The 20,220-nt window shown below is 44.5% G+C and overlaps 1 protein-coding gene across 1 annotated transcript in view; it reads left to right on the top strand.

Moving 5' to 3' along the window:
• Positions 1–20,220, top strand: part of LOC139006820 (maestro heat-like repeat-containing protein family member 1) — a 229,751-nt gene that overhangs the window by 195,320 nt on the left and 14,211 nt on the right. The window contains exons 30-43 of the mRNA XM_070409531.1: positions 248–327; positions 913–1,048; positions 2,780–2,869; positions 6,001–6,105; positions 6,857–6,992; positions 7,450–7,547; positions 8,111–8,260; positions 9,336–9,490; positions 9,739–9,871; positions 10,520–10,704; positions 11,509–11,646; positions 11,870–11,987; positions 12,629–12,769; positions 13,096–13,269. Of these exons, the coding sequence (XP_070265632.1) occupies positions 248–327; positions 913–1,048; positions 2,780–2,869; positions 6,001–6,105; positions 6,857–6,992; positions 7,450–7,547; positions 8,111–8,260; positions 9,336–9,490; positions 9,739–9,871; positions 10,520–10,704; positions 11,509–11,646; positions 11,870–11,987; positions 12,629–12,769; positions 13,096–13,269 (1,839 nt within the window). The remainder of the gene's footprint in view (positions 1–247; positions 328–912; positions 1,049–2,779; positions 2,870–6,000; positions 6,106–6,856; positions 6,993–7,449; positions 7,548–8,110; positions 8,261–9,335; positions 9,491–9,738; positions 9,872–10,519; positions 10,705–11,508; positions 11,647–11,869; positions 11,988–12,628; positions 12,770–13,095; positions 13,270–20,220) is intronic.

Raw genomic sequence — 20,220 nt, 5'->3', positions numbered from 1 at the left:
TTCCTTTTCCCGCCTTAGTGTTCCCTTTGCCATCCTCAAGGCTGGGGTGAGTACTGTAGGGAAGGTGTGGTGGGGAGTAGGAGAGAGGTGCTGTCCTCAGAGCCTTTGGAAGTCACTAAAAATTCTAAATTCCACCTTCTTATGAACACAGCCTGGAGTGGGAGGAGGCAGAAGCAAACAAGAAAAATATGTTCACCATCCTTTTGGTGTGTGTGTGTGTGTGTGTGTGTGTGTGTGTGTGTGTTAGGACCTAATCAAGGAGGAGCCATTGAACTCCATTTCCAGCCCTATTAGACAGAAGGCAATGAACATCATCAATAACTTCAGGTAACAACACACCATCCACTCTGTCTTCCTTGACCTGGTTCTATTGCAGCTCTTTATTCCCTAGTTGATCCCCACCTCTTAGTTTCTGCTTCTGCTTCTAGCATAGGGGAATAGTAGAAATTTACTGGCCAATATCTGCCACTTCTTTTTTGAATTGGATTTTCAAAGGACCCAGGAGAGATGGCCTCTCCTATCTCCATAGGCACTTGCTGTTAATTCTGCCCCAGAAAGGCATCCTTTTGCTTTCAGCCCTGTCCCTGATAGGCACCTCCATCTCCATCAGTGATGTCCCCGTTCTCTCAAAAGCTCTGGGGAACTAACAAGTAATAATATATCATCCCAAATTAGCAGTACCCTTTCCTGTAATAGTCATGCCTCCTCTCTTTCCCTTAGTTCCTTTCTTCCCATCTTCCTGGCTCTTTTCACCCTTTCTTACTGTTACTCCCTTTCTTCTTTTAATATCCTTTCTTCTGATATCTTCCTCTTTCTTGCTCCCACTTATTCCTCTGTCTCCATCTTTTCTTTCTATACCCTTTTCTGTTGTTATTCCTGACAACACTGGTTACACTTCTCCCTGGATCTTAGGATGCTCAGGCCCCTCTTAGAGATAGAAGAAAGAGTAGAGCTCCTGGGAACATGCTTCAAGAGTGTGTTCTGCCTGCCATCCATTGAAGTGTTACGAAAGGAGGCATCTAGTCCCAAGGAGGGCCAGGCCAATGTGGTAAGTAACTCTTTGATGTTTGTCTCTTTGGCTTCATTTTTTATTTTTTTAAGAGGTTAGGAAGTATAGATTGGGCAGTTTTATGTAAAAGTCTTCTGCCTTCTTTAATAAAAACACAAAACCATTGGAAGGAAGCCCTCCTGTGAAGAAGAGGTTGCTAGGTCATGTAGTCTGAACTCTGCTCCTGAGATCTAACTTCCTCCTTCTACCCGTTGATTACCACTGCCACCATTTTAACACTCTGGCCCCAAGACAGACACTTGATCCTCCCCTTTATAACTGCTGTGTGATTGGAATGAGACTAGAAGGTTCAAATATGATTTTACTAACGGTTGATAGGTAAGTAAATCCAGGGAATCCCAGGATCAAGCAATCAGAGTCTATTTCTTATAGTGCCTGCAGTGTTTCCTTGAGGAAGGAAAGAGGGATTCAATTTTTAATTTATATTCATATATTTAATGCCTAGGAATTCTTTCATGTGTTCTGATTACACCTTTATCTTGCCTGGTCGTTCTTGTTTTATTGATGCCATAGTCTCTTGAAATGTTTTTGAAGATATTAAAGAGAATTTAACAATACAGGTTTCTATTATTTACCAAATTAGCTTGATTTTCTTTAAGGTCAGTTGGTTTGTTCATCTTGGGCCTCCTTTTCTTTTCTTTTTTTTAAAAAATATATTTTATTGATTTTTTACAGAGAGGAAGGGAGAGAGATAGAGAGAGTTAGAAACATCGATGAGAGAGAAACATCGATCATCTACCTCCTGCACATCTCCCACTGGGGATGTGCCCGCAACCCAGGTACATGCTCTTGACCGGAATCGAACCTGGGACCTTTCAGTCCGCAGGCCGACGCTCTATCCACTGAGCCAAACCGGTTTCGGCTTGGGCCTCCTTTTCATCCGATTTCTGGTAATCCTTATTTTTTAGTTCAGAGTTATGCCATGAAGGAAAGACTGGTACATATAGAAAAGGCAGAGGTGGGTTTTCTCTGGCCTCCCTCAGTGTAAATCTGATTTGGATGAGGAAGTTATTTTGACAGGATTTCCCTGTGTTTGGAGCAAGCTGGGAGTTCCAGCTGCCCAGTACAAATAGCTTTACACCTAGGTAGGTTTCTTCTGAGTATTTTATTCCAGGGAGAGCTGGCTTTCTTTTTTCCCCCCTGCTTTTCAGTTTTAGTGGCTGGGATCTATCACAATGTTGCTCTGGTTCTCCCAGCAGGCCCTACGTTTAGAAGCCCTCCTTGGCAGATCACCTACTCTCTTTATAAGGCTTTGGGCAAAGCCACTTGGTTCATTAAAGGATGAGAGGGAGAAACCCACCATCCTAGCTTTTGTGAATCAGTTACTCTGCAGACAGCCAGGCCAGTCCTCCTCCGACCTGGAGCCAGCTAGCCTGTCAGTCCTGGCTGTTTACTGAAGCTGTAACCCCTGGGACCAGAGTCCCAGATGAGCTAGAGTTAGGGAGTGGGGATGGAGGAGGCAGGGTAGCTACATTGCAGGGGAACTTCCAGTCCACCAGGACAAACTACACACCAGGCAGACATTTGTGCTCTGGTGAAACAACAGAGGGATTTATTGAAGTGAATGATGGGCCAGTAGTGCTTTAATGTAGAGAAGTTTTTGGATCATGCTTTCTCAAGGAAGGCTGGGAGAGCCAGAATGCTGAGCAGTTTAGACGGAGGGTTGGGGCTGATAGGTTGGCAATTTTTTGAGTTTCTTTTCCCCCTCAGGATCTGTTTGAGGGGACCATGGAATCTCTCCTAAGACTAATGGAGACACTTATTGTTGAGATGCCCACCCGGATCCAGAACTGCTTGCAGGTTCGTGGGAGGAAGCCCCTGAACGTTGGAGTATTCATTTCCTAGAACTGCCATAAATAAATACCACAGGAAGAGACGTCAAACAACAGAAATACATTCTCTCAAGTTGTAAAGGACAGAAGTCCAAAATCAAAGTTTTGGCTGGTTTGGTTCCTACTGGAGGCTCTGAAGGAGAATCTGTTCTGTGCATCTCTCCTAGCTTCTGGTAACTCCTGGCAACCCATGGTATCTCTTGGCTTGTAGACATATCATTCCAATCTGTGCCTCCATTTACTTTCACAGGGCATTCGTGTGTGTGTGTGTGTGTGTGTGTGTGTGTGTCCCCTCTTTTTTTTAAAAAAAAATGTTTTTATTGATTTCAGAGATGGAGGGAGATGGAGAGAGAGAGAAACATCAATGGCGAGAGAGAATCAGTGATCGGATGCCTCTTGCACAACCCCCACTGGGGATTGAGCTCACAACCTGGACATATGTCCTTGACTGGAATCCAACCCAGGACCTTTCAGTCTGCAGGCCACCCTCTATCAACTGAGCCAAACCCACTAGGGCTCTTAATAGGGACATTGGTTTAATACCCACAAATCCAGTATGAACTCACCTTAATTTGAATCATCTGCAAAGACCCTATTTTCAAACAAGGTCACATTTTGAGATTCTGAGTGGACATGAATTTTGGGGGGACACTATCGACCTGGTACAGTTGGCAACAGACCAGGAGAACTGTCTAGGGACTGTTTATTGTCACAGTAAGAAAAACTAAGAAGTAGAACTGCTGATGAAGGTTGGGTGCAAAGCTTTTAGGGAAATGGTAATAAGGTCTAAGATCGAATAACTAATTTTGGTCTTGCCTTTAGAGGAGAAAGCTTCCTCCTTCTTCCCCTTCAGCCATAGCTGTGGCCAGCTTCTCTCTCAGCTGCCCACTGCTCCCGCATAGCAGTTATCAGGTAAAAACACAGGCTCTGGACTGCCATACACTATGGTTCCAGATCGTGGCTCTGCTGTTTGCTGTGTGGTTTTGGGAAGTTGTTTAACTTCTGTTTGCCTCAGTTTTCTCTTGGAAACTGGAATGACATATAGTACCTAGTTAATACAGTCATTTGGTAATCAAATGAGATGTTTACAAAGTGCTTGGCTCAAAGATGTGAGGTGCAGGTACAAATGATTTGCCTATTTTAAAATTGTCTTTTTATTGACTTGATTTACTCTATGCTCATGTCATTGGGATACTTTGGCTTTCTCCTGAAAGTGCTATTCCCCAGTTACCACAGGGAGTTCAAGATTTCTTTGCAGTTCCCGTGTTATTAAAATATAGGTGATTGAGGACTATATTCAGAGTATTGCATTCAAAAGTTACTTGAAATATTTTTTGTATGATTATATTGTCAATTGATATAATTTAGACTTGTTTGTCTTAAATTTTAGGGTTTTTCTTTTACTTAACTGAAGAGCTTGATGATATAAAGATTTACATAATTAAAAACTTACTAGTAAAACCATGTAAAGTTTTACTCAGAAAATTTTTGCTCCCAAACTGATCCTCTTAACCTTATTCCCACTCACCCTCTATAGATAACTATTTTCATTAACTTCTGGTTTGTCCTGCCTGTTTTTCTTATTGTGAAAATAATCAAATCTCTGTTTATGCTATATTCTTATTTCCCTTTCTGTTTTACACAGTCGTTAGCACATTCTATTCAGCGCTCTTGGCCTTGCTTTTTTCATTTATCCACATCAATTCACAGATATATTCCTTTTTTTATGGTTTCATATATTGTGTGCATGTAATATAGTTTATTCAATCAGTCCTCTATGGATGGATATTGGACTGCTTGTAATTATTTTGCTACTGGTTTTTTTCTTAACTTTTAAATTTGAATGGATTGTAGATTCACTGGGAGTTGCACAAATAGTACATAAAGCCTCTATTAAAACCAGGGAATTTCCTAGCCAGTATGGCTCAGTGGTTGAGCATTGGCCCATGCAGCAAGAGGTCACTGGTTCAATTCCTGGCCAGGGCACATGCCTAGGTTGCAGGCTTGATCCCCAGTGAGGGGGTTTGAGGGTGGGTGCAGGAGGCAGACAATCAATGTTTCTCTCTGATCAATGTTTTGATCTCTCTCCCTCTCCTTTCCTCTCTCTCTAAAATCAATAGAAACATATTTAAAAAACACACAAAAAAACAGCGAATTGATGTTGACACGCCATTGTAAGACATAGACTTTATTCAATTTTAAAGAATTTTTTAAAATTGATTTCAGAGGGGAAGGGAGAAGGATAGAGAGAGAGAGAGAAACGTCAATGATGGGAGAGAATCATTGATTGGCTGCCTCCTGCTCACCCCCTAATGGGGATCGAGCCTGCAACCCGGCCATGTGTCCTTGACCAGAATCAAACCCAGGACCCTCCGCAGACCGACCCTCTATCCACTGAGCCAAACTGACTAGGGCAGGACGTGTTTCTTCTGGTCAGTGCAGCATCAGTGTTCTTTTGAGTTGGTTGTGGATTTTTCACCTGCTACTCTTCTTCTTTTTCAATTATATATCACGGTCTGTGTGGTTGCATCATTATCAGAATGATGACTGTAGATTGACAAGTAGCAGTGGTATTTGGGACCCATAATTAACCAAAGGTGAGACACTTTTCCATTGTGTTTCAAGTGAAACCATTTATAATGATATTTTTCAAATAGATTTACACACACTTTACTCTGGAATCTGTGAATGAAGTGACTGTTATTTTTTTTATCACCAAGTATTTTTTCTACTGAAGAATGGGAGGCAGACGGTAGGGGAACTCAGGGGTATGTTGAATCACTGAAGTGAATAGAGTGGATATATTTTGCGAGCCACTGTTGAACCTGAAGGAAGGGGGTAGGAATTGAGGAGATTTCTATCACCTAGACGAAGGGAAAATATGGGGCTGGAAGACTTAATATCGTGTATACTTGATAGGAGAGAGGAGAGAATGAAACCTCTGGTGCCAGACCCACATATAACCTGCCTTTTGGCAAAAGAGGTCCTGCTGTCAGAACTCTTGCCCTAAAAATTTGTAAAAGCCAGGTTCAAGAACATCTTTCTGTTCTCTGGGACACAGATGAATGGGCCTCTCCTTTCGATATCTTCTTCCTCCAGCTTATGGATCCTTGGCTCAATTCCCAGAAGGATAACGAGCGGGAACGGGCCATGTGGTGTGCTGCGCGTATTCTGGAGTTTACAGCAAAAATGGAGGACTTCAGTGTGAGTGGGAGCCGGCCCTGGAGTCTGAATTCTCATACCCTGTCTGGTTGCCCTTACCCCTACCTTCATCATATATATGACCTAGCCTCAGTCACTCATTCTCATCCTCATTCTCCGTGGCCCATGCTGTTTTCTCTTGTGCATCCCATCCTGTTCTCTCCTTTCTCCCTTCTGTCATCTTCTACTTGGTCTTTTTCTCCAACCATCAGTTTTATTTCATCCCACATGGTTCAGTTTGACGTTATTTGTCTGAACAAGCAATGACTAAACACTCGCCTTGTGCCAGGCACTGTGGTAGGTGCTATAGCGAATGCACAGATGACCAAGATAGTTTCTGACTTGATGAACCTTACAGTCCACTGGGGACAGAGGCATGCATAGAACAAACTTTAATAGCAGGTGATAATGAATATATAAAGTGAATATAGTGGGACTAAAAGATCAAAACAAACAATTACAAGTTGAGGGGGCAGGGAAAGGTTCATAGAGAAGGTGGCATTGAACTAGACTTGACAGATGAGTGGGGTGTCAAGGGGCAAAGAAGGGGGATAGAGTAAGGTAATTATAAAACGATGACCTCTGATGTCCTTTATGGCCACAACTCATCTATCGAATTCCATTCCCATTAACCTCACATAGTCTCACCTTTCATGTCTCTGGCACATGCATTTCCTCCTCTGAGTTCTTCCTGTGATAGCTCAGCCTAAGGGAATGGCTGGGATAACTTGTGACTTCCAGCTTCCTTCCCCAGATGGAAATTGAATTCACCCGGCTGGGGCGCTTGGTAAAGCTGCTGGCCATGCGCTGCCAGGACCCAGTGGACAGCATCTGCTTCCTGTCTGCCAAGGCTGTGTATCACCTCTACTGTATCCTCTTGAAGAAAAAGCGTATGAGGAACCTGCTCTTACCACTCCCCCTCCAACCACACACTTAGGCCTGGCCATCCCCACACACTCGTCCCAAGACAGTGAGAGCTAAGAAGCTGCTTGAGTACCTCATTTCCATTGAGGAACCTACTCCCAAACATCTACAGATAATCTCTTGGGAAAAATACCTACATAGGAAATACTTCTTTGGAATTAGTTTCTTCGTTTTTGGCTCAGCCCCATCCTTTTACCCAATTCTATCTCTGCTCTGAGGCAGGCAAGATTGTTTGTTTGTCTTTTACCTCAGCTCCCACCATTTCTTACCTTAATGCCCATTCCTCTACTCTCAGCCCCAAAGGACATACATAGCCCCAAGCTGACTTAATTCAGTAGGAACTTTGGGCTAGAAGGTGGGAAAGGGGGAGTTTAACATGCCTTCTGAGTGTCTGAGAGGTGGGGCTGGGTGTCTCTGTTTCAGAGATGAAGAAGAAAATACAAGGCTTGTGGATAGAAGAGGGCATGGATGAAGTGTATAGTGCCAACTTGTTCTATAACAACACCTTTGAAATTGCCGAGGTGAGGGAGCAGGACCAGAGACAAAGTGAGGGAAGCCTGGGCGTCTCATTTACACGCTATTATAGACTCCTGGGGTGGGACTCCTATCCTGTCTCTCTCCCCATTCTATTACTGGATGTGAACTTTTCCTTTGGGGGAAATTTTCCTATCACATGCTACTATTTGTCCCTCCTTGAGCATCAATGGTCCTGATCCTTGTCTTTCCCTGTCCCCCCAGAAGCATTTGCTTCATGCTAATGCTGCTTTGTGAGCAATGTGTAGACTCAGAGATGTCGCTGAGGATCTTAGCCCCAGCCCTCCTCTCCCGGGGTTCTGCCTCTGCACCCCCTGACCTCTGAGCCCCACATTGCACTTGAGACCACTGTTTCCTCCCTTCCATCCCCAGGACTCTGTCCCCAGGAAAAGGTCTTCTAGGAGTTAGGGAGATAGCACAAGCCTAGGACAGAAGTACAGAAGCTCCCAAGAGAAGCCCTCCCTCACCAGGAGGAATGGCACAGGCTGTCTCAGGCAGGGGGAGCCCTGCATCCAGACTCATCGCACCATGTGATCCCACCCTATTGCAGGCCTTTGCAGAGTACTTCACCCAGAGCCAGCTCACCAACCTGGTGCTGACAGCCATGGAGGAGCTGACGGGCAGCAGGGCTAAGGTGTCTCTGGCTGCAGCCCAGTTGATGAGCGCTGTCATGAAAAAGCGGGGCTCAGATTTGATAAAGGTAGTGTGGTGCTGGGTGGGAGCTCTGCCTTGAATGTCAGGGGCACTGGCTCATGTCCTAGCTCTGTTACCAAGCAGCCAAAGGGCTGTAGCCAAGTCCCTCTCCTCAGCTGGCTTTAATTCATTCACTTCTAAAATGTAGGCTTGCACTACATTTCCTCTGTGGTCACACTGAGCTCTGACATTTGTAATCCTGAGCTTGTAACTGCAGTGCCTCCTATCTGGGCGGCCGATTCCTCAGTAATGACAGCCATGTGCAGGGGTGTAGGCATTGTTGGGGGACTCAGGCCGACCCCCTGGGAGCTTAGACCTATGTGAAGGGGTAAGGCTGTGGATTGGAAACAAGGAAGCTCACAGAATGACTGACCTATGTATAAATGTTCTTTTAAGCTAGCATAAATATGGGAAGGCCTAGCATTTAGAAATATGTTCCTCACTTCACTAAGAAAAAAACAACTTTAAAATGGGGTCACATAGGGCAAGTCTCTGAGTGGCTACCATCCTCTTTATATGAGTCACGGGCTGTCCACCCCCTTCTCTCTATGAATCCCCAGACACCTGTTGCCTCCACTCATTTATGTGACTGGCGTGGCCTAGGTACCAGAAATGGAAGGGCACCATGACAGTCCTTGAGATATTACAATGAAATGGACTTCCCAGAGGTCCATAGTTTAGAGCTCTGAGCACCAGATGAGAACCCTGTGGTCTTTCCACATCCAGTGCCACTGTCCCTGCAGTTTCAGGGCTGGAAGTTGACCTTAGCTGGGAGGGAAAGGCCTGAGTGCCTCCAGGGCTTTGGCTTTCTTTCTGGAGGGTCTTCTGTCTCCTGAGGAATCTCAGACCACCTCGCTTTATGTGGGGGTTCTGGGCAGGCATTTGCTCTAGTGGGCCTTGGCCCGAGCTCCCTTTTGTGGGCCCTGCTGCTCTGGCCTTTGGCACCCCGGAACTCTGCCTTGAGAAGAGAGTCAGTGACAGGATTGCAACTAGGCCCCTTGAGCTTGAGGACTCAGTAGAGCGGGAGGAGGAAGGAAGGAAGTCAAGAAGGACTGACGGGGTTTTCTGGCTCTCCCCTGCAGGTTGAGGAAATTGTGGTGGGCATCCTGGAACGGCTCAAATTGCAGCTGGAGCCCAACACAAAGGAGGAGACCCTTCGGGCCCTGTGCTTGCTGGCAGGCAACAGCACCCACAGCGTTGTGCCCCTGCTGCTCAACAGGCCCCTCCCTTGGGATAGGTACCTCTCCCACACCCAGGAGCACACTCCATCCCAGTAAACCCTCCCCTGCTCCAACCCAAGCCCATGTTAAAAATCACTGCACAAGGATGCTTTCTTCTTGATGCCAATCAAACTTCATGTTCTTTGGCCAAGTCTTCTTGGGCCTCACTCCCTCTAGAACCTGAGAACTGGCCCTTCATAGGCTCAAGACCAGATTGGTACTAGATTACCAGGGCCCATGACATAGCTGTCCCTGGCTCCTGCAGAACCATTCTGGCCCTGTGGAAGGTGTTCGGCACCGAGCGAAAGACCACAATCAACGTCCTGCAGCTGCTGATAGGCATTCTGGAAAACCACCCCACAGAGGGCACGACGGAGAAAGCCCTAGAGCCCGTGAAGGTCAGCATGGGGAGGGTGGGGGGGGGGGGGGCGGAGGACTTATGTCTGGGACTTGCATGCAGAGCCGATGATTAAAGGGCATCTGTTGGGTGCGAGCAGTTGTTAGGGAGCAGTGAAGAGGAGACTGTTAACACTGGACTCACAAATACTGCATATACGGTTAGCACTTGAACTTTGTACGTCCAAGAGCTGCATGATGTAGAAAGTGCAGGAATCAATCCCATTTCATAGACAAGGAAACTGATGTTCAGAGTTAATCAGCTTTTTCTATCTCCTGATTTTGGGTCTGGCACCCATATTTCTGGGTGCCTGGCCAGGAGCATGCGGTGCTAGGCGCAGAGGATGAAGTTTGGTTGTCTGAAATGGGGTGGCCCAATTTATTTTCTGCTGAAAAATTAGAGTTGGTTCCCTTTTTGTTTTTAATATTTGGGAATAAAGAGAGAGCAGATTACATGTGTGTGGCCCCTCATTGCCCCAGGGATGAGCTGTGGGCTTTCAGTCTTTGAGTGCTTCTTAGAAACCTCAGTCAGAGTGCACTGTGACCTTTGGGCACTGACAGGGAGGGGCAGTGTGTGGGATTGTGGGACCATTTATATCTTTACCAGACCTAGTCAATTCTGCTTCCTGCTTTCCATGTGTCCTCCCCAGGCAGCGTGTGCCTTGTATGAGATGCTATCCGGGACTCTGTGCCGGGAGGCCATCCTGGAACTCTACCCCCGGCTATTGCTGGCTGTGCTATGTCATCTCTTCTGGGTGATTGAGCAAAAGACCCCCCAGAATGTGCTGGTCTACAGGAAGGATGGGGGCTCAGGCAAGACCTTGGACTCCACTAGGTAAGCCTAACCCTGGTGTGATGGAGGAATGAGACTAGTCAACTCCAGAGGTTCTTGGACAACTGGATGCCAATCCCCTAGGGAAGCTGAAGAAGAGACTGACAGCAGCACAGAGCTAGAATGTTGGTGTGGGTGCCCCAACATCATGTGCGGGAATGTTCCCACGTGTTTTCAAGTTTCTCATTACCCTTTTTCTTGCATGCACTCCTCTGCTTCACCCAGTGGTTCACATCTCTGTTCATGACTCGGCACATGAAAGATTCAATTCTCTCTGTGCAGCTGTGGCCATTCGAATCTGGATCACCTCTGGCTTAGCTTTGTCACTAACTGCGCCATCTCGTGCAAGTCACTACTGCAGTTTAGGGTGTTGAACTCCTAAATAAGTGGTTGTCAGACCTTTTTAAAAAACCTCAGGGTATTCTATTCAAGTGAAATCTTACAGTAAAAAAATAAAGAAAACCAGTAACCAGAGACATTCTGGGTGTGAAGGTGAAAAGGTATCCTAACCATGCTACACTCTGGAGAGCTAAATTTGAAAGCTGTGGCACTAGCACATCTCTATAGTCTCTTTTACAAGACTCTCTGGTTGGATGAGCACCAAGGCTGAAGGGGTGAGCAGACACAATTGGAGATGGGTTTCAGAGAGCCATGTGTTTTCATCAGCTGAAAAGCAGGATCCAGCTAGCCACCAGATTAGAGAACTGTCTCCTGGCTTGCCAGGACAAGGATGCAAACTAGGCCATAACACCTTGTCCATCCTTCTGTTCCTTTCTTTTCACAAACCTCGCGACGATTGGCCTTCAGTTGTGCCCTGGAGGTGGTGAAGCTTGTGTTGTTCGCAGCCGCATACGATGGAGTGGTGGTCTATGCAGATGAGCATAAGTGCTGGGATCATCTGTCCTCCTCTAAATTTTACTACAGAGGGATCATGGACCTGACAAGGTGGGACCATTTCCCCAGCATGCCCAATACCACTCAAGCCCCCAATCCCAATTTTCCAGGGTCCAGCACTCAAATACAGCAGCCTTTAACCCTCCCTTGCTCATCTCCCAGACCTCAGCCTTCACATTTTCCCTGTTCTGTGCATACTGTTCCCTTGCCACCTCCCCTCCACCACTGCCCACTCCCCACCCAGCAACTCTTGGCTTCCTCTGCCCCACCCCAGTGGCATTGTGAAGAACTGTGAAGCAGTCATGCTGCACCGAATTCTGAAACTTGCCAAGACCTTCCTTGACAGCAGAGATAATCATCGGAAGACCTTGGCCAGGGCCGTCTATGCACAGGTGAAAGCCTGGAGGGAGGACCACAGCCCTAGCCATTCATTCCCTGTAGCTGAGGAACATTGAACAGAAATGTTAAATAACTTGCCCCAGAAAGTGGAAAGAGAATTGAGTGGGGTTTGCTTCCGTGCCACTTGAGAGCCTGGTTTAAAAAAGGCAAGGAACGCCCTAACTAGTTTGGCTCAATGAATTGAGCGTCGGCCTGCGGACTCAAGGGTTCCCGGTTTGATTCTCATCAAGGGCATGTACCTTGGTTGCGGGCACATCCCCAGTAGGGCATGTTCAGGAGGCAGCTGATCAATGTTTCTCTCTCATCGATATTTCTAATTCTCTATCCCTCACCCTTCCTCTCTGTAAAAAATCAATGAAAATATTTTTTTAAAAATAAAAAAGGCAGGGAAAGCCTGGGGAGAGGATCAGCAGCATTATTCCTCCCGGAATTATTTTAGGATCCCAGGATCTTGCCCAAAATGCTAAACGTTATCAGCGCTATCCACCATTGTCTAACCCATGTGCACAGATCAACTACTGCTCTCAACTGGTCACAGTTCTTACCTGAGTATGGGGCCTGCGGGGAGCTAGGGAAGCACCAGGTACCCATGACCTTTTCTCCATCCATGGTTATAGTAACCTTGTTTCCACAGCTCCTCTGGCATCGATCAGTGGCTCAGACTCTGGGACAAGACTTTGTGGGCAATCTAGTCAAGTGGACCAAGGAGCCCAACCTCATCATGAAAGAAATTGGACTCCGTGGAATCAGTAACCTGGCACTGCATCCAAGTCAAGTAAAAGTGGGGGGCCCAATGGGAATCAAATGTTAGTCTCTGAACCACTTAATTTATTTCCCTTGGGGTCTCTTAATTACCCAGAGCTTAGTAAATTTCCAACCCCTCATCCCAGGGCAGTACAACATCCAGTTTACAGACTTACATAGCCTGGCCATCTGGCCTCCCAAACACCCTGAGCACCAGCCTTCCACATCCTCTGCACATCCAGCCCCTAGATTCCCTAGGTCTGTTTCTTTTAGGCACCACCTGTTTTCTCAAAACCCTGTCCCTAAAGTGTTGCATGATGCCCACATGGAAAGTGATCTCTGCCTTCTTTCAAACAGTCAGAGTCTGTCAAGAGCCTGTTTCCATCCTTGCGAGACTTCCTGAAGAGTGAGGCACGGGTCACAGTTCAGGCAGTGAAGGCCCTACGGAACATCATCTACCATGCGCATGGAGAAGAGGTCAAGGCGATGTTCTGCAGCATCTCCAAGCATCTGCGTCCACTCATCAATGATGTATGGGTCTAAGTCCCTAGGATTAGTTGGAAACAGTATGGGCTGGGGCTGAAGGTGAACCCTGGAAGCTGAATTAAGGGTGCTGGGGCGGGGCTATGGGACTTGGTGGAAGGCTAAAATCACTGAGGGGCAGAAAAAAGGAGACTTGGCTACTTGAAGCAGTGCATTAGACAGGTGCAAAATTCATTCCCTATTACATACAGATGAAGAACTCACCCACTTACTCTCTTACCACAAATTTCCCGAAGGAGCCACTTTAGGGGAAAATGTAACATTCTGATGTAAAATTGGTTCTGACTCCAATGATCTTCTCCTGCAAACTTAAAGAGTGGGGGAAGAACTCATAACTTCTACCCTCCTTCCAAACAGCATAGGGACCCTAGAATGCTAGGAGGCTTGTTACAAAACCCAAAGGCTCAGAAATCTGAACTACCCAGGCCAGTAACAGCCCACTCCATGTCTCAGCCTCTTTACAATCAGAGCCATTTTGAGTTGATGGGACTTCACATCAGAGATGTATGCTTACTTACAGTATTCCTGTTCTGGCATCTATCAATTTTTAATATTTGAACCTTGGATTTGAATTATTTTTGTATCAGCCTCATAATCTCGAAGAGCCTGGACACTCACTCCATGATTCATCCATGTTTCAGTTACTTTTAAAACCAACATGTATATTTGACTTGACAAAGTCTAAAAATAATCTTTACCCTGCATCCAAACAATATAAGAACCTTAGAAGCTTGATTACACCGCCCCCGTTTTATTAATTAATATTGTCTAGTAGTTTAGTTTCACATTCTTTGAAAATGCCCAAATGTGGTCTTTAACATAATCACCACCATTGCTGTTATGTTATACAGTCAATACTCATTTAGATTTTCCCATATGTTGCTTACACATTTCTTCATTTGCCTTTCCTTCTTATAGCTCTCCCCTCCCTTCTAGATTCATTTTCTTCTTTTTTCTTTGTGGCTTCTTCAGTGGGTCTGTCAATAGCAAATGTTTTCAGTCTTACTCTGAAAATGTCTTTATTTTGTCTCACATTTGTCTTTAGTTTTTAGCAGTTTAGGATGTGTTGGCATGAATTTCTTTAGGGTTAGCCTGAATTTTTTGAAATCTCTCTGTTTATGTCTTTTACCATACTTTAAAAGTTTGTAGCCATTATTTCTCCAAAACATTTTCAGCACATTAGTGTTCCTCTCCTTTTAGAAATCTGAGACCGAAAGGTTGGACCTTTTGCTCTTGTCCCATCGGTCCCAAGATTCAGTTCATTTTCAATAATTTTTCTCCTTGTTGTTCAGATTGGAAAATTTTTATTGATCTGTCTTCAAGTTCACTGTGTCTTTCCTCTGACACCTGTGTTTTGATAATTTGTATTTATCAGTTTAAATATTTCCCATTTTTCTTTATCTTGTCTCCTTTTTTGCTGAGGATTTTATTTCTGAATTTATTACAAGGTTATTCAGTGTTGTTTTGGAGTATTTTGTATCATAATTCCTTGAAGGTTTATATCAGATAATTCCAACATCTGTTTCATCTTAACTGGTATCTGTTTTATCTTAACTGTTTCATCTCAATTGGGTTTTCCCATGTGAGTCAAGATTTTCCAGGCTCTTCATATACAGAGTGTTTTTTTTTTAAATCCTCACTTGAGGATAATTTTTTTATTGATTTTTTTATAAAAGAGAGTGGAAGGAGGAGAGAGGAGAAAGAGAAAGAGAGAGAGAGAAACATGGATATGAGAAAGACACGTAGATTGGTTGCCTCCTGCTCCATCAGAGGACCGAACCTGTAATGGAGGTACATGCCCTTGACCAGGAATTGAACCTGTGACCCTTTGGTCCATAGGCTGATGCTCTAATCATTGAGAAAAACTGGCCAGAGTGATTTTTGATCATATCTTTATAAATATTAAGTTATGTGACTCTGAGTCTCATTGAAATCCTAAGGAGGATGTTCATAGTTTTGCTTTAGAAGCAACTGGCCTATTTAACTTCAGGCTGCAAGTTCTGACTAGCCTTCTGTGTGCACAGTGTGATTTCAATGTCAGTCTGAATTGCCAGCCATTGTCCCTTTGAATGTTCACTTTCCCAAGGTCCTCCCTCTCTGTGACCTCCCTGATTTTACAGTTCCCTGCGGCTCCCTTTTTCTCTTCGTTTGGCCGTAAAGCTGAGGCTTTAGTTAGCCTGCAATGCCAGGGACTTCTGTGACTGTGCCTACGTTTGGGCCAAGTGGCATGAAGGCAGAGAGAGGAAATAAAGAAATGGGGGTTTGCCCATCCTCTTGGGGCCTCAGCTCCATCAAAGGGAAAGTAAGGTTTCCCTTCCTCAGAGTTTTGGCTCCTACAGGTTCCCACTGGTTTGTGTGGGGGCTGTGGCATGAGAGAACAGTAGGAGAAAAAGAACTGAGGGAATTTCCCTCTCTTTGAGCAGTGTGAGTTCCCTTTCTGGCTCTTTGAGATTAACTAGACGACTTCTCTTGGAGCATTCTGTCAGCCTATGGTGCTTGCTTCCCAGTTTCTGGTTGCCTTCTGGGCAGGTTGGGGAGACCAATAGATAGGAAAAGCCAGGCCCCTAGGTCATAGAAACCAGTGATATCTCTCTACCCCATGGGCGCTGGAGTGTCAGCAGCCTCTTTATCTTTGGCCCTGGGAATTTCTCTTTCTTGAAATTGTAGTTATTTAAATATTTCTTGGTATATTTTCTTTTGCATTTTAAGACGTCTATAATGGGAAAGTTGTCAGGTTATCTTCCTTATTGCTGGAATGGGAAGTCAAGATTTATGGTCTAACTGAGAAATAGTAAATGGCCATTATAATGGCAACCTAGAAAGTGAAAAGAACGCTGACCCAGGCAAAGGCTGTGAAATTTGGGTTCTAGGTGCTGCTTTAACATTCACCTACTCATCATATATATTTACTTGGTTAAATCTCTGTAGTTTTCGCTCCCAGTCAAGATGGCAGCATAGGTAAACACTGTACTCCCTTTCTCCCATGACCACATTACAACTGAACTTCAGAGCAACCATCATTGATACCTGCCTGAACTCTAGCTGAACAAAAGCCCTATAACTAAGGATACACAGAAGAAGCCACATCAAGGCTAGCAGGAGGGGCAGAGGCCTGGAATGGGCTGGTCCCACACCCACATGTACTGGTTAAAGATTGGGAGAGATATCTCAGCTGTGAAGTCTCCCACTGTGGAGTAGGAGTCCCAGCCCCACACCCGGCCCTCCAGCCCAGGGTTCCAGTGCTGGCAAGAGAAGGCCCTAACTTCTGAATAGGGAAACCAGTAGACATGGTGGCTTAGTGAGGTGTGGAGTTAGGGGGTTGGTGGGTGGAGGGGGTGAGGATCCTGGAATCCCAAGCATTCCTCTTAAAGGGCCTTTGCATGGAATTACTCGCTGATGGGTTCACTTGCTCTGATCTCCAGCCCTGGGGCAGTACCTCAAAAGAAGCCAGAGGTAGAACTGACTTATCTGGCTTCAAGGAAAGGCTGGAAGGGCAGCTGTCTCCCAGAGGAAGTGCTGGCAGAAGCTACAGTTCCTTTGCTAAGCCCTCCCCATGCATGTGTAGGCAAGCATCAGATCTGAGTCTCCATCAACCTGGCTAACACTGTTCCATACAAAGAGCTTGTCTTGGCATATGCCAACATTCCTAGAAATATCTCAAAGGTTCACAAACCCCAAACAAGCAGCATCTGGCCCTGGCATGCCTTGTCCCGCTTTCCAAGCAGCTCCAAGCCTGGCACTAGCAGCATCTGGCCTCAGTTTGCATTTTATCCTCTCCCAGGCACCTCCAAGTCCACCACAAGCGGCAAACATCTGCAGATCACTTTGTAGCTAATACCAGGTGGCCCCAGGCAGGTCACTAGCAATAGATAACCTTCACCTGCACCTCTCAATAGGCCCCAGAACCAACAAACCCAGTGGTCAGCTTCAGACTACACCAGAGCAGCACCCAACTCCATCCACAAATGACACACTCAAAGGGCAGACTCAGATGGTACCAGAGTCATGCTAAAGCAAATTCTGCTCTGTAGGTTCACCCCTGCACAATAGCTCCTCCACTGGAGTCATGACCCGTCCTCACACCCAATCTGCCTGAAGGTCAATCCCTGCCATTGATGTGCCAACAGCAATCAAGGCTCAAGTACAATAGGAAGGCTCACAAACACACACAAGGGACACACCTGGAGCACCCAGCTCAGGTGAACAGGGAGACTGTGTCACTGGGCCCCATAGGACACCTACTACATAAGACGCCTCTACCAGAGTGAGGGATGTAGCAGCTCTCCCTAATACACAGAAATAAACACAAGGAGGCAGCCAAAATAAGGAGACAAAGAATCATGTTCCAATGAAAGAACAGAACAAAATTCCAGAAAAATTACTAAACAAAATGGAGACAAGCAGTCTACCAGATGCAGAATTCAAAACACAGGTTTTTAGTATGGTAAATGGTCTCAGTGAGAACTTTAATGCAGAAGAAATGTAAAATCAAAGATAGAGCCTGGCCCCCATGACTCAGTGGTTGAGCACTGACCTAGGAACTGGGAGGTCACGGTTCAATTACTGGTCAGGGCACATGACCCAGTTGTGAGCTCCATCCCCATTGGGGAACATTCAGGAGGCAACCAATCAATGATTGTCTCTCATCATTGATGTTTCTATCTTTCTCCCCCTCTTTCTTTCTCTCTGAAATCAATAAAAATATATTTTCAAAAACCATGAAGATAGAAAATACAAAAAAAGAACTAGTTGGAAATGAACATACAATAAGAAACAAAGAAATACATTAGAGCCCTAACTGGTGTTGCTCAGTTGATTGGATGGTGTTCTGTGCACCTAAAGGTTGTAGGTTCAATTCCCAGTCAGGGTACATGCCAGGTTTGCAGGATTGATACCCGGTAGAGGGCATGCAGGAGGCAGGCAATCAATGCCTCGCTCTCACATGAATGCTTCTCTCTCCCTCTCCCTTCCTCTCTGTCTAAAAATATATTTAAAAATCTTTGAAAAATAAAGAAATACATTAGAAGTAGTTAGCAGTAGATTGAATGAAGTAGTGGATCAAATCAGTGATTTGGCAGATAAGGGAGCAGACCACACCCAATCAACACAGCAAGAAGAAAAAAGAATACAAAAAGAAGTTGTGGATAGTTTAAGGGGCCTCTGTGATATCAAGTGTACCAATCTTTGTATCATTCAGGTACCAGAAGAAAGAGAGCAAAGAATTGAAAATCTATTTGACAAAGCCAGAAAACAGACATACAAGTCCAGAAAATGCAGAGAGGTCCAAATAAGATGAACCCAAAGAAGCCCACACCAAAACACATAATTAAAATGCAAAAGATTAAATATAGAGAATCTTTTTTTTTAAAGTATTGATTTGAGAGAGAGAGAGAAGGGAGAGAGGGAAAAACCGTTTTGTTGTTCCCCTTCTTCATGGATTCATTGGTTAGTTCTTATAGGTGCCCTGACTAGAGATCAATCCACAACCTTGGCATAGCCGGCAGCACTCTATCCAACTGGGCTACCCAGTCAGGGCCAAAGAGAGAATCTCCATACTCTTTTCCACTTCCATGCACCAATCTACATTCCCACCAACAGTGCATGAAAATTCCTTTTTCTCCATGCCAATAATGTTAGTTATTTATTGATGATAGTCATTCTGACTGTGTGAGGTGATATTTCAGTGTGGTTTTAATTTGCATTTCCCTGATGATTAGTGATGAGCATTTTTTCATATGTTTATTTTCCATCTGTATGGCCTCTTTGGAGAAGTTTTTAAATCAAGTTTTTCCCCTGGTGTTGAGTTGTATAAATTCTTTATAAATTTTGTATATTAACCCTTTATCAGAATATGTTAACCCATTGGCGAACATGTTCTCCTATTCAGTAGGTTGTCTTTTTAAAAAATATTTTCTTACTGATTTAAGAGTGTAAGGGAGAGGGAGAGAGAAATAGAAACATCAATGATGAGAGAGTCATTGTTAAGCTGCCTCCTGCATGTCTACATGCCTGCAACCCACGCATGTGCCCTGAATGGGAATCGAACTATGACTTCCTGGTTCATAGGTTGATGCTCAACCACTAAGCCATGCCGGCTGGACTGACTTTTTACTTTGTTGATGGTTTTCTTTGCTGTATACAAACTTTTTAGATTAATGTAGTCACATTTGTTTATTTTTTCTTGTTTCCTTTGCCCAAAGAGATATATCAGAAAGGAAAATATTGCTAAGAGAAGTGTCAGAGATTTTACTATGTTGTCTTCTAGAAGTTTTATGGGTTTAACTCTTTAATCCATTTTCAGTTTATTCTTGTGTATGGTGTAAGAAGGTGGTCTAGTTTCTTTCTTTTTTTTTGCATGTGTCTGTCCAATTTTTTCAACACCATTTATTGAATGGACTGTCTTTACCCCCATTGTATGTTCTTGCCTCCTTTGACCATATAGGCGAGGGTTTATTTCTGTACTCTCCATTTTGTTCCGTTGATATGTTTTTGTTGGATTTTTTTTGCCAATACCGTGCTGTTTTGATTACTATGGCCTTGCAGTATAGTTTGATATCAGGTAGCATGATACCTCCAATTTTGTATTTCTTTCTCAAGATTGTTATTAGCTATTTGGGGTCTTTTGTAGTTCTAGATAAATTTGTGGATTATTTGTTCTAGTTCTGGGAAATAAAACATTGATATTTTGATAGGTATTGTATTAAATTTATAGATTGTTTTAGGTAGTATGGACATTTTAACTATGTTAATTTTTCCTATCCAGTATAATCTTCCTTTTATTTGTATCTTCTTCAGTGTATTTCTTTAATGTCTTCCATCTTTTTCTGAGTGTGGTTCATCTATCTCCTTCGTTAAATTTATTCTTAGGGATTTTATTTTATATTATTTTTGATGCAGTTGTAAATGAGATTGTTCTCTTAGGTTCCCTTTCTGATAGTT

The sequence above is a fragment of the Myotis yumanensis genome, unplaced genomic scaffold (genome assembly GCF_028538775.1).
Source record: "Myotis yumanensis isolate MYYU_CA2020_CCGP unplaced genomic scaffold, mMyoYum1.0.hap1 SCAF_3, whole genome shotgun sequence".
Lineage (NCBI taxonomy): Eukaryota > Metazoa > Chordata > Mammalia > Chiroptera > Vespertilionidae > Myotis > Myotis yumanensis.
Note: the sequence above shows the minus strand (reverse complement) of the source record. Positions and strands in the feature narration are given on the sequence as shown.